Source organism: Drosophila montana, unplaced genomic scaffold (assembly GCF_035044405.1).
Source record: "Drosophila montana isolate Dmon_TW-CO22-7 unplaced genomic scaffold, ASM3504440v1 contig_2534_1, whole genome shotgun sequence".
Classification (NCBI taxonomy): Eukaryota; Metazoa; Arthropoda; class Insecta; order Diptera; family Drosophilidae; genus Drosophila; species Drosophila montana.
In genome coordinates, this window is record NW_026997398.1 from 494,380 (window position 1) to 507,709 (window position 13,330).

At 38.5% G+C, this 13,330-nt stretch overlaps 2 protein-coding genes across 5 annotated transcripts in view; one reads left to right on the top strand and one right to left on the bottom strand.

Moving 5' to 3' along the window:
• norpA (no receptor potential A) overlaps nucleotides 1–13,330 on the top strand; it is a 69,225-nt gene that overhangs the window by 1,267 nt on the left and 54,628 nt on the right. The window contains exon 1 of one of the 3 annotated variants that reach the window (XM_064682907.1): nucleotides 3,905–4,030. The exons of the other annotated variants lie outside the window; for them this stretch is intronic. The gene's annotated coding sequence lies outside the window, so the exon portion shown is untranslated. Of the gene's footprint in view, nucleotides 1–3,904; nucleotides 4,031–13,330 lie in introns of those variants that run through there. 3 annotated transcript variants of the gene reach the window in all.
• On the bottom strand, nucleotides 5,996–9,501 carry LOC135428800 (uncharacterized). Of its 2 annotated transcripts, none has more exons than XM_064682908.1 (5): nucleotides 9,300–9,501; nucleotides 8,781–9,229; nucleotides 7,743–8,099; nucleotides 7,541–7,674; nucleotides 5,996–6,742 (listed from the first exon to the last, which is right to left on the bottom strand). In XM_064682908.1, exons 2-5 carry the CDS (start codon nucleotides 9,219–9,221, stop codon nucleotides 6,457–6,459), a joined length of 1,218 nt encoding a protein of 405 aa, XP_064538978.1. In that variant the 5' UTR covers nucleotides 9,222–9,229; nucleotides 9,300–9,501; the 3' UTR covers nucleotides 5,996–6,456. The 2 variants fall into 2 exon arrangements, with proteins under 2 accessions (XP_064538978.1, XP_064538979.1); XM_064682909.1 differs by having other exon boundaries at nucleotides 8,781–9,185; nucleotides 9,300–9,500.

Consider the following 13,330-nt stretch of genomic DNA (forward strand, 5'->3'; position numbering starts at 1 on the left):
GGCAAATATTAATTTACCTATAAACTCCATTTTACATACCCTTTACCCAGTGGGCAATAATGGGTATATCCATTTGCTTGAGCAGCATGCATTACAGACAGGAGACGCCTTTAGGTTGTGTAAATATATATATTTTATATGCTCTTATCCGGAATGTCCATCTGCCTATTCTTATTCTTATTCTTATTATTCGGCTTAGCCTTCGTTTGGTTTTAAGCTAGTTTTACTTTATTTCTCAGCTCCCTACATAACCCCAAATTGATATCAATATTCAAATCTTCGTTTTTGAGCATTTCTCAGAGTTTAAGAAAGTTAAGGGCTTCAAAATTGGCTTTATTTGTCGTCAGTCCACGCAGATCAAGTTATTCATAATCTATTCATTTAATTTTCTCAAAACAAATTCATTTGTAGCTCCAATTTTTAGGCATATATGACAAATGGGACACCAAAAATTAGATGCAAGTTTATTAATTTGCTTAGAAAACTCCATGGAACTTATAAAATCAAAAAATTTTGATTTTGTATCTCCGTACTCTCAGCATAACCTGGCATTTGGGGTACTTTTTGGGTGGTACACACATATTTAAAGAATATTTCAGTTGTTAAATAAACCTGCCCGGAGATAAGTTTATGGTTTTTAGATAAAGATTCCAAAGGATCTAAGAAGTAGCAAAAAAAGTTACTCTGGAATGAACTTTTCAAAGTGGGTTAAGAAGAGATCCAAGAACTAGCAGAAAAGTTATTCAAGGACGACTTTTTCGGAGTGTGTAAAGAAGAAGCACGGTCATATTCAGATTCCGTTATTTACCTATATTTTTAAGCATGTACAATTTACAGTTAATTACAGGGTGTTTGCCAGTCGAGTAACTGCGTTTATAACACGTTTCTTTGGTTTATGTAAGCATCTATCCCGTTATATTCAAACCCTGTCTTCATATAATTTACTGATTCGTAAAGCCACATGTTTGCGGAACGTGATGGAAATGAAAGGCTTTTGTTTCATTTCTAATGGTCGAACAATTTTCATATTAAATGGTCTTTTCTCTCTCTTGTTCCGGAATTCGCTGAACTAGCTCGTTTTTCAAAACGTATTTAAAATGTCAGCTATTCGTTTAATTCCTTTAAGGAAGAACAGGCAGCTAAATTATTTTTGTAATACCAAGAAACTTGCCCAAGGGTTTCCAGAGCGTGTTGAATTTCAAGGCGAAAGACCATGAGACCTGTCGACTCTAGGGTTTCCATTGTAAACATTAATGAGAAAATTGAGAAGCGAAACTCAAATGAAAATACGTGGAATAAATTTGATAAGGGAAAAGCAGTTAGAACTAAAATAGAAATTGAAAAAAAGAATGTCCATTACGTAGAAATCACTGAAACAAGAGTCAAAATAATTAGAAATCTAAGTCCACGTAACATTACGGGTATTATATTTATGATTTTCCAGACAAGTCAAGTCAAGTGTTTTTCTTAACATTCACAATCCGTTTGTAACACAATTTCCAGCATGGCATTTGCGAATTCCATGAAATACCTATCCAATTATTTTTTTTTAGCTTAAATACCATTGCATTTTATATTTCTATGTTCATATCTATTCCACTCCTACTCAATATTTGTACTAATTTGCTTCAAAAAACTCAGAACTCGAAGTTCGAGCTAAAAGCTATTTATGATTACATTGTTTCTACTGTAGCCTGACTTCGGAGCTCGGGACACGGATAGCCTGTGGCTATCTCTAGTATTTGGTCGATAGTACGAATATATGCCATACGACTTTAGTCGATCATTTTCCACACAGATGGATCGAATTCCTACTAAGAAAATAACTCAAACAATCACTTTCCGCTCGTTTTTTCACAGTCGCCGGTGGAATTTCAAAATAGTTGAAATACATATCCCATTTGCCAAAGCTTTCAAATTAATTTCTAGATTAATGAAGATAAATTTGAGGTCGATCGGGTGGTGAACATAAAACAGTTTTCGCGGTTTTTCCACACCCGTGAGTGGAGTTATCATAAATGTCATCTTACTTCACTGAAAGTAACCTCAGTTAATTCAGTTTTTTAGCTCTTACGGTTCGGGCTGCGCGTTGATCGTCAATCAATTAGTCAGTCAATCAATCAGTCGGTACAAACAGTTATTTATAACAGAGTTGCTGCAGAGCAATAACAGTTGCTGCATTTTACAGCTAGTTGTGTGCTTTAACACAGCAATAACAGTTGCTGTCAATTTTGACATATTTCACGTACATATATATAACGGTTATATCATTCAAATCTTAATTCGCACATTTTAATTGTTTTTGTCAAGCACAAAAACTGTTTGCTTGCAAAGCTCAGCAAGATCAGCCGCATCCTGACTGCGCTGCTCACGCTGTGGCCCAAGCAATAAGCAGCCAAAAAGCATCGACGTCGACGTCGACGCCGACGGCGACTGTAACAGCGACGCTGACTGGCAGGTGAAACGCGTAAATAAGCAAATGTGTCGGCAGGGAGGCTGCGTCTGAAGCAGAGGAGTGTGTGTGGCAGAGAGTAGCGGGCGCGCGGCACACAAGCTACATAAGTAAATGAATAAATAATGTAAACAAAATATTAAATTAGAAGAAATTTACTTACGCGCAAAGCCGACGCAAACACAATAGAATGGAGCGGAGTGTGAGAGGTGCGAGAAAACTGGCACAAAAGCACATAAGCAAATTGTGCAAAGGCCCATTAAAAATAAGGCAAAAAAAAAAGAAGAAAAAGAATATTACACGCACTCTCCATCTCTCTCGGTGCTCTGTCTCTGTTAGCGGTGCTCTGGAGCGGCCGCTGCAGCATAGTACAGTTTGAGCAGCACAGGGCGTCAATGCAGCCACTTGTTCCTTTTTTTGCCGCCTTTAGCAATGTTCGCATTTTCGAAGACAACTGGCGAATCAGAAGCAACAAACATATTGTTGGTTGATCTTGCAATACCCTAGCAAATTCACAAGCAATGGATATATTGTTAAATATCCAAATAAGTATCTTTGATATAAAAGATTAATTCTTTATTGACAAGCATGCCGATTAAAAGTTGTATAAATCTATTTCAAAGCTTAAGGCTTTTTTAATAGACATGCTTAAACATGTGCATTGATTGCAGGGTATTTGCGCAGCGGTCAATCCGCTGTGCTCTTTTATTTGTTTGTTTTACTGGCTGCTTGATGTGAAGATTGTGCAATAAAGCAACAATAACAAACAATTGCCGCTGTTACAGCGGCCGCACACTCATTGCACACATACACACTTATATAGATAGAGATATGAATACGTGCAATAGTGTGAGCGAGCTCAACTATACTCTCTCGCTCTCCCGATCGTCACCCACGCACACGCTCTTGTTACTCTCTCACACACACACTCTCTCTTACACTTTCGTCTTCGTTTTGCTTTGATAAACCAATTGCGTCGGTGGCGGTGGCGGCAGTGACGGGAGCAGCGACTGCAAGGCGTGCGTATCCATTGTTGCGCTCTCAGCCGGTCAGTTGTTTGGCTGAGCTTTTCCCGTTAGCCCGCTCGCATTCGCACTCGCACTCGCGCGCACATTGCCTATTAAACACAACACAACTAAAAAGCAAAAAAAAAATAATACAGAGGCCGCGTCACGGCGACGACGGCAACGTGTTTCAGTTTCGATTGTTTGGGAGCGCAAAATTAAGAAGCTTCAAATACTCAAATACAGTTACTTGTTATACCCATACCTGCTAAACACATACATATAGACATGCAAATTTACGCGAAGCTGGGCAAAATGTTGTTGAGGTGATCTCCAAATGTTGTTGTTGTTTACGTGGTTTTCTTTTCTTTTTTTTTGCTATTTTATTCTAGTGTGTGCGTGTGTTTTTGTATCTGTTAGACAAAAATGCAACAAATTCGCAAGGCATAGCGATTACAAAAACAACAAGCAGGTGGCAATTGCTTAAAGAGCAGCCAGCCGCAAAAAGCAAACCAGAGAGAGAGAGAGAGAGAGAAAGAGAGCACAAACGCGCGCCATTGCGAGTGCCTCGCAGGTGAGTGTGAGTGTGTGTGCTTTTCGAGCACAGTGCTGCTCAAACGGTAAACAACTATTTTACTTAAATTGAGTTGGTCGGTTTGGCGAGCACTTTTGCCGAGTATGTACAAATGTATATGTTTTTTCTTAACGCACGTACATACTGCTGTACATCTGTTACAAACGGTAAAAGCAGCATTGGGTTATACCCTTACCAAATTGGAGAATATTAATTCAAAATTAGCTTAAACATCAGACTTTAATGTTGAAAAAAAAAGTCGAAGACAAAACATTTTCATAATTCTCATTATGCTTTTGCTCGTATACTGATCATATATGTATATACTATATGGGGTCGGGAGTTGACTTCTATGACTCCTACGTTACATATTTCGAGATAAAATTATAATACCCCCTGCCAGGGTATAATAAGGTGGGGCGGCTAAAACAAATTTGCTTATAATTAGTGATAAAAAAAAAATGTAACATATGAAATATCATTTTAAAGAAAAATGATCTAGTCGGGAATGCCCGACTAGGTGGTACCCTCAATCTTCTTCTACCAACACCAAATGCAGTTCGTCTTAAGGGAGGGTGTGGAAGGGGGGGGGGGGTTGCGGCGTTAGCTATAAAATGGAAGATACTTGATCTCTATATACTATTCTATGGAGTATAATGATTTTATGCAAATGTAGCTTAGAAGCTAGAAGCTTACATGTATATCTATATATACATATACATGCATATACACAAAACCAATATACCCTTTTTACCAGTTCTCAATTTGTACAGGGTACAAAAATGTCTCTATTACGCTTATTAGCACTTCCCCAATAAATAAATAAAATAAAATAGTTGATCGCAAATTGAAAGGTTTCAGAGCACAAAATAAAATTGAAAGTATTTTATTTTTGTAATAAAATGTTTTATTTTTATTTTATTTATATTACCGAAAGGTTTTCCATTTCGTAGAATCAAAATAATGGGTATGTTAGATTCAAGAGACCTCATCGATTCAGAAACTAGTCGGGCTGCAGATCGTAAATTTGGTGTCGAATATAAAACGTATATTCAAGCATATTATAGATTATAATTGCCGTGATATTACAGATAATAATCTAGAATTATGAATTGCAGCCAACAATTAAAATATTCTCCATAGCAACTTTTCGAAACTTACAAGCGCAAAAAGTTTTCGACTCGACAATACAAATAGTCGACAGGTGTTTGCTGATAGTTTTATGTGCACACACACACACACACACACACACACAGACACGCAAACACACACGCATAAACCTGAAGTTATAAGCACGCGGCATATTGAATTACATTGCAAACTATTTTGTTTAATTAAAGTCGCGCTGCGGTTTGCACCTTTCACATATCATGCTTGTTGTTCTTGTTGTTGTTGTTTGTTTTTGTTGCTATTGTTGTTGCCTGGCATTAGACTGATGAGAATATTTTCCACCATTGCCATTCCCATTTCCATTTCCATTTCCATTTGCTCAATTCAGCGAACAAGCTGTGCAAATGTCAGAAGCTGTTTGTCTTTGTGGTCACCAGCTGGAGGCAACATACCTCCCCCTCCACACCCCTTCCTGTCAAAAACTATATTGACAATTATTGTATTATGCGCTAATTGAGTTAATAATTAAGGCGTGCCAGCCCGACTGACACGACTAGGCAATACCCTGTAGCAGCCACTTGCCATATTTTCCACACTTTTGAAAAGTTATTCCTTTAAATAAATTGGAGGTGTACATACCAAGAATGAGGCTATATTATAATCGGGTTTCTTATGGAATGGAGCATACAGATATATATACATAAAGAAAAAAAACTTTAGCGGGAAATCGAATGAGATTATTTCGTTGCCGAAAAAGAATATTGAAGCCTTATTGATTTCAAGATTTTTACAACTCTAAAATATCTTATTTGTAGTCATTTGCAAGGCATATACCCTATATTTATTGGACTTCGCTTGATTTTTGTCAATATGTTTATTATATGGTTATTAGACAATTTTTTTTTGTTTTTTTTTTTTGATCTATATTCTATTTGATGGACAAGGGTACTTTGGAATCGTAAGTATACACGTAGATAAGAAATACATCCAGATGACAATTTGGTTCACTTTATCTGACAACAATTTTGGTTGGATCTAGTGATAAACTTACAAGAAGAAAAAAAATTGAAACGAAAGAGATAAGAAGTTAAAACTGAAATTACAACATTCGCCAATCCATATATATATATATATGCATATATATACATAAATATTTATATATACATATGCTATACATACATATATATATATAGAGAAATTGCCCGATGGCAAGGCCTGCTTCATTCCTAACTCATGTTTGATATAACTGATAAATATGTATATACCCTTCATATACAATTATATATATATATATATATACATATATATATATATCCTCAATACAAGGCGCCTAACAATAACATAATTGTCAAATAGATGCCCACCGATGAAATTGGCAGCGTCGGCATCGAAAACGGACTGTGCAGTATATAGTCCAGAAATCGGGCAACTATCTCGTACGCAATGCACCTGAAGTTCGGCCACGACGCTCGCAACAGGCGCCAGCGACGCGTGTTTATAAAGCATATCACATAGCGAACCATTCCGATCTTTCGCTCCATTTTGCCGATCTCCTGCAGTATGGCATCGCCGTTGTTCTCTTTTAGCAGCTCGTTGTGCTTGCTGTGCGAGAGCAAACATAAAAGAAAAGAAAAGAAAAGAAAAAGAGGAAAATTTAGTTATATAGCAAAGATCTTCTGACATGCATCGATTATAGAAGAAGAGCTTCCCTTGTATTGATGAAGGCATATTTAATGTTATAGAAGAAAGTGCAAAATTTAAGTTCTATAGCAAAGAGCTTCTGTCATACATCGTTAATAGATGTAAGACATATTATAGATTTAAGAGGGTTGAAGAAGAGTAGCTCTTGTATTGGAGAAGGTAATATTTATTGTAGTAGAAGATAGAGAACATTTAAGTTATTTAGCAAATAGCTTCTAATAGGCATCGATTATAGAAGAAGAGTGTCGCTAGTTCTAATGAAGGCTTATTAAATGTTATAGAAGAGAGTACAAAATGTAAGATCTATAGCAAAGAGCTTCTGTCATAAAACAATAATAAATGTAAGAGGGGGTCTGACACATATCGCTTATAGATTTAAGAGGGTTCAAGATGAGTTGCTCTCTTATTGGAGAAGGTTATATTTATTGTGGTAGAAGAAAGGCAGATTTATTTTAGTAGAAAAGCATAATTTAAGTTCTATAGCAAAGGGCTTCTACATACATCGGTTTTATATGTCAGAGGGTTCAAAAAGAGTTTCTTTTGTATTGCTGACGGATGCTTGATTTTGGTTCTATATTTAGAATTCTGAGTAGAAGAATGGAATTTTTACCCATAGCTCCACAAATGGGTAACAGATTAATTATTGAAGATAATAATCTAGAGGATAATGATAATAATAAGGAATCGAAATATACTTACAGTTCTAATTCAGCTAGCTCCTGTTCGTAGCCCTTGAGCATCTCGTATGCCTCATCTATTTTCTCCTGCTTTAAATGGACAGCCACGACAATATCGTCATGCTGCGACTGAAAGCGATCCTTAAGTGTTAGTAGCTGTGGACATTGGAATGAGTATATTATGCGAACTGCTTTTGCTATATGTAGTTCCACCCAACACTCACCTCATCCTCCAGCTCGACATTGCGTAACTCTAGAATGCGATTCTGTCGCTGTTGCTCAGCCAATTCTTGGGCACATTGCCGAAACTTGGTTAGCTCTCGAAACATCTCGGTTTTCGTAACGTTGAGCAAGTCGGCAAAATTGCTGCACTCCTGGGTCTTTGCTCGCAAATCCCGTCGCAGTTTCGCCTCCTTTCTGCGCACCACATTCAGCGCGTTCTCAATTGTCACACATCCCTGGGAGCTCAGCTCTGCCGCATATTTAACCTGACGCAGTTCCATTTCCAGCCGATCGCAACGTCGTTGCTCCTTGCATATCATCTTGTTGCGCAGAAACAGATCGTCTCGCATTGTGCTCGCCTGGGGAATCGGGGTGGATGTGTGTGCTTTAGTGAGGTATCGATAACTATCGATTTTGGCTTAAGCTAAGTTAGTGTTCAATAACTTGACTTGCGTGTGCGTCTACGAGCATGTACAAGATGGTTTTGGTCGTTTAACTTTGGTGATGTTTTAGATATACCCCAAAAACCATTGTTCGATTATCGATATTTATCGATTTTTGTTATATAAAGCGAACGGGTATACGATCACTTCTACTATACGTTTTGTGACGAAATATGCTCTAAAATTACTATCGATATTTATCGATTTCGCAGATTTTAAATTAGATAAATAAAGTCTGCATTCTTAATTCGATAACTGCTTCAATTTTCATAATATCAATTCAAATTGAGCTGGATAGACCTAGCTTACACACAACCGGGGAATAACCTGATTTTTAAGGTCGAGCCTGGGTATGCACACACTCTTGTATGCCACATTCAAGCCCTGAAAATTTCATATGGATCAGACCCCAGACAGCCGAGTTAATCAGGATAGCTTTTCGCATAGTGTGGAGCTATAGGGATAGAAGAAGAAGCTACGATGTGCTGTGTGTATTTGTGTGCATGTATCGAACGATGCTAGAATATCAATGACAGCAGCTCGACATCGAAGTTAGGGTATCTGCTAGTCAGATACTCGTATGTCTCCTTTTCTTACCTTAGTTTGATATTTGCGAACTAGTTCATGCAAATCGCAGACCTCGGCGCAACGTCGTCGCCAGAGACGGGCGAGCATCACATTGAAGACTTTGATGGCTCTCATGCGGCTGGGCATATCCATTGTGTGACCCACTATGCCGCTGGCAGAGAGGGAGTCCGGAATGCGTTGTGGTGTTGGTGTCGCTGGTCTTGGATAGGCATATTTAGCTTTGTGGGGTCGCATCATTCTCTCAAACGTGGAGCTGAGCTCCTCGATGTCCTGGTTAAGTGACTGCTCCATGCCGTTCCAGTTCTGGTTGTGGTTATGGGTGTGGTTGAGGCTGATGGTGTGGCTGTTGTGGCTGCTATGGTTGTTGTGGCTGTGGCTGTGGGTGTGGGTGTGCGTATGCCCGACGATATGCCGCTGCGGTATATCCTTTATAATGTTAGGAGATGACATGGCCTTGCCTAGAGGGGCAGGCCGAAGCCATGGAACAGACAAGTCTACAACAAGTCTACCGAACTGGCATCCACTTACCGTTGGCAGCTGCTTTTCAATTCTGATTCTGATGGCCAAAAGTACAGATATTGTTTTGATTTTAGTATACTTATGTGTTTGTTTGTGTTCATTCCAAAGTGGCAAGTTTGACCTGTATCAGGCCCGAATACTCAATATACAACACACAAGCACACACGCTCGCACACACATCTGTCACTGAATCGAATTCCACGGCACATTTGATCTGAATTCAAATTTTGAAGATTCGATTAAAGCCAAAAATATTAATCATATTGTAACAAACTGAATCGAAAGGCAAATCACATTTGCTTTCAATGAAACTTTGATGAAGTCTACTTAAATCAAGCACAGGCAAATTTCAACTTTTCGCAGCAAAATCTCAAGAGATAGTAGAAAATTATTCATTTGGCATTGTTAAACTGTATCCTTTTCAAGCATTAAGTGTGCACCACAAATTAAATTGATCGTAGTTTTTTATTTTCTTTCTAAGGCCGGGTGGTTATCAAAAAAGTTCAATAGACATGGGTTTCCCCCATTTTCCACGGAATCAGGTGAATTTTCACCAAAATACGATCTGAGCGTGCACTAAAAGTTCAGCTATTTCAGCTAGCTCTCACGATTTGGTCTGTGCCTTGGTCATCAATCAATCAATCAATCAATCAATCAGAACACGCAGTTATAGATATAGAAATAGATACGATAGAAATAACTGGAACGTCTTTAATTGAAATGTAAAGCCCATTTAGGTGTAAGAGAAACCTAAAGTTGGGCTGAGCTTAAATAACAAAATTCATAGATAGTGATAGATAGACAGATGGATAGATAGATAGATAAAGAGATAGATAGATGGATAGATAGACAAAATTCTACAAAGCTTTTATCGGGCCTCCTATTTAAACCAATTTAGGGCAGCAAAAAGAATATAAATTCATCTATATGTAAAAATATACAGCAAAATTGTGTGTGTGTGCGTGTGTGTGTGTGTGTGCTCGTAACGAAAATATGAAATGAGAAATTACATTATTGACTTATTGACACTGTTGTTTTTGTTGTTGGTTGTTGCCGCACGCCATTTTGACAGTTTGAGCGCTCTGCAAACATAGCATTGGGCCATCGGAGCGGGGAGTGGGGCGCCATTGCGGGGGCTGGCGTTGACAGGCATCAAACATAGTCGCTGATAAAGCCTTGGCCGGAAGTACAGACGTGCGGGCTGGTGGTTATGTTTAGGGTGATGGAGGGGTTGGTTGAATGGCGGCAGATGGGTTGGCGCCTGGCAGGCAATTACCTGCAATAACTATAAATGAAAGAAAAACAGGAAAAAGTTCTCGAATGCGGCATGCACGACTATAAGATACCCTGCCGACGCAAGCTGTGCACTTTTGAGCACTCTTTCCTCTGCTGCTCAGTATTGGTATAATTTTTCTGAAATACCTTTGCCATAACATTTAAAGGTTAGAAATTATAGTGCTATCTTATGTAGCTTTTGAAATTTACGAGAAGTGCTCTATATTAGTTATCGATTTTCACCGATTTATGGGAAGTTATCGATTTCTTTATCCCCAAAACTTGAACTGCGTATGCGTATGACAATTCGCATGTCAAATTTAAGTTCCATTATCTTGTATCATATGCTCAAAGAGAGTTGCCCAATCGATAATTATCGATATGTATAAAAATGATACAGATGTGGACAGAGTGAAATAAATTCGAAGTAGTCATTAAGCGCATTAAGAACTATCGTTCGATTATCAGTTATCCTATGTATTATATAATATACGCTTAAAGAGCGATTGCCAATCGATATTTATCGATATATATGTAGACGGGAAAGCTGTCGATAACGTCAAATAAACTTGAATTTGCTTTAAAGCTCCTGGAACTATCGGGATGGCCCGACTGATGATCGGATATGCCTGCTACTCACAGCTTGATTAGGGTATAAAAAAAAAAGTTCAAGGCTATCTGTTCGCAATGTCACCGAAAATGTTGGCCAAAATTTCAGCTAATTGCCAGAAAACAACAATACAAATTGCCAGACTGATAAACTGGTAGATTGATAAACCGATAAATGGAGCGAAGTGTCTTGTTGCTAAGATTGGCGCACATAATTAATTAAAATATCATTAGGCAAAGGAAATGCGAGAGTCCTGGCAACACGCACTTAACCAACGCCCAGCCATAAAACTGGGCTAAATAGTTGCCGACGACAACAGCAACAGGATGCCAAAAGGAGAGGGCATAGGACGGGCGGCTGCGAAAGAGGTGAAGAATTGAAGAGCCGAAAGCTGAATCTAAGCCAAGTCGCACATAGCACATAGACAGCTGGCCAAACTAATTATGCGCCTCGGCGCCACTGGAATCTTTTGCATATGAAAGCAGTTGTGAAATTGCCACGACCAACCACCTTCATCCCCCATCCCCTTCCGGATGTTCCCCCATCCAAAACTAACCCCACTCAGCCCATTGAAAGCCCATAGAATCTGTCGCCCCTGCCACGCGCTGGCCCATTCACTTTTCAACATTGATTAAAAGTTTTAGCAAGTCAATAGGAGCCGAGTCCATGTCCTGGTAGATGTCCTGGCCGTTGTAGACCGTAGAAAGTTGAGCGATTCGCTACGCGTGACAGCTCAAAATGCAATTTGCAGCGTTTCCACCGTGCAAAGTTCACGTGGCTTATTTAAATTTATAAACGAGTCGGAAATATTCATGAAAACCGGCTTCATGCCCGGCCATTAAACCGTATCAGACAGCTTAAGTTGAATTGCAGAATTGAAGCAAATTATGTGACAATTTCATTTTCACCTTGATTTCGCCTAGGGAAACTATGGATTTTCATTTGCAAAGTTTAACTTGAAAAGCTTCTTCGGTATTCGTTACAAATTTAGTGACAAGCGCCAGAAGTTTGCTTGTGAGCGTATTTTCATTTGAGTCAGACCTCAAGGTACTCAATTAGTTTATAATTTAAAGGAAAAAATATCTAGATTTTTTACTGTGATCGAATTTCTATTGAGCCAAAGGTGGAGTTGATTTGACTTGGTCTTAAAATAGATGAAAAAATAAAAAAAAAATAGATAAGTAAATCACACACTTTTCTGTTAATATTTGTGATTTACGTTTCAGCAACAAATCATAAAGAAAATTTTAAATACTAATATACATATATATAAATATATATAAAATATATGTAAGACTTTCATCGATATTCCACGGAAGTTTCCGGATTTGGCGCTGCGATTTACGCATTTTCCTTAAAAGTCTTAAGAACATCTAACTACAAGTTCTTGTTTGCTATCAAATTTGCCAAAATCGGCTTATAAGCAACGGTTATATGATTTTTGTCTTACCCAATCTCCCACTTCGCCCCCCCCCCCTCCCCCCATCACCACGCACCCTAGACATTCAGCATGGTGAAGGTGGCCGCCCTTAATCCCCCAACCGGTGCGTGGAGCATTATAAAAATGTTCACTTAAGTTTTAGCTGCTGCATTTTCTTGGCATAAGGCTAAGCCGCGTTCCCGAACACCTCACCGCCCCCTTCGGCACGCCTCTGTCGGCAAATTATGTGTCTTCTTTTGTCTTCCTGCTGCTATTTTTTATAGCCTGCACCCATTGTGAATGGGTAAAAAAAAGGGTCTACAGACGCAAGCATCTCGCGCCGAGTTCATCTAGCTATATCCGTCTGTCCATCTATATGGGGACTTAAAATATATAAATGATTTGGTATCATATGCTGAATAGGTATAACCGATATGTTTGCTGTCTTTTATTTCTTCCATTAAATCGATTTGCTAGCCAGGTTTTAAAGGCATAACTCGAGAATTATTAGAGCCAGAGACTCCGAGTTAAGTTTATATGTACTTCTCTAGTATAATACAGATTACAAATATTTCTCTTTCCGTTCTACAAAATTGAGTTTGGTTGCCATATTTCGCTTATTGTGACTTTTGTTTTAAGTACAGGGTATCTCAAAGTCGGGCAGTCCCCAAAAAAGACTTTTTTCTTGTTTTTAATATATTTTTTTTCCTTCTTGTTTCCGACATTTTGCTGCTC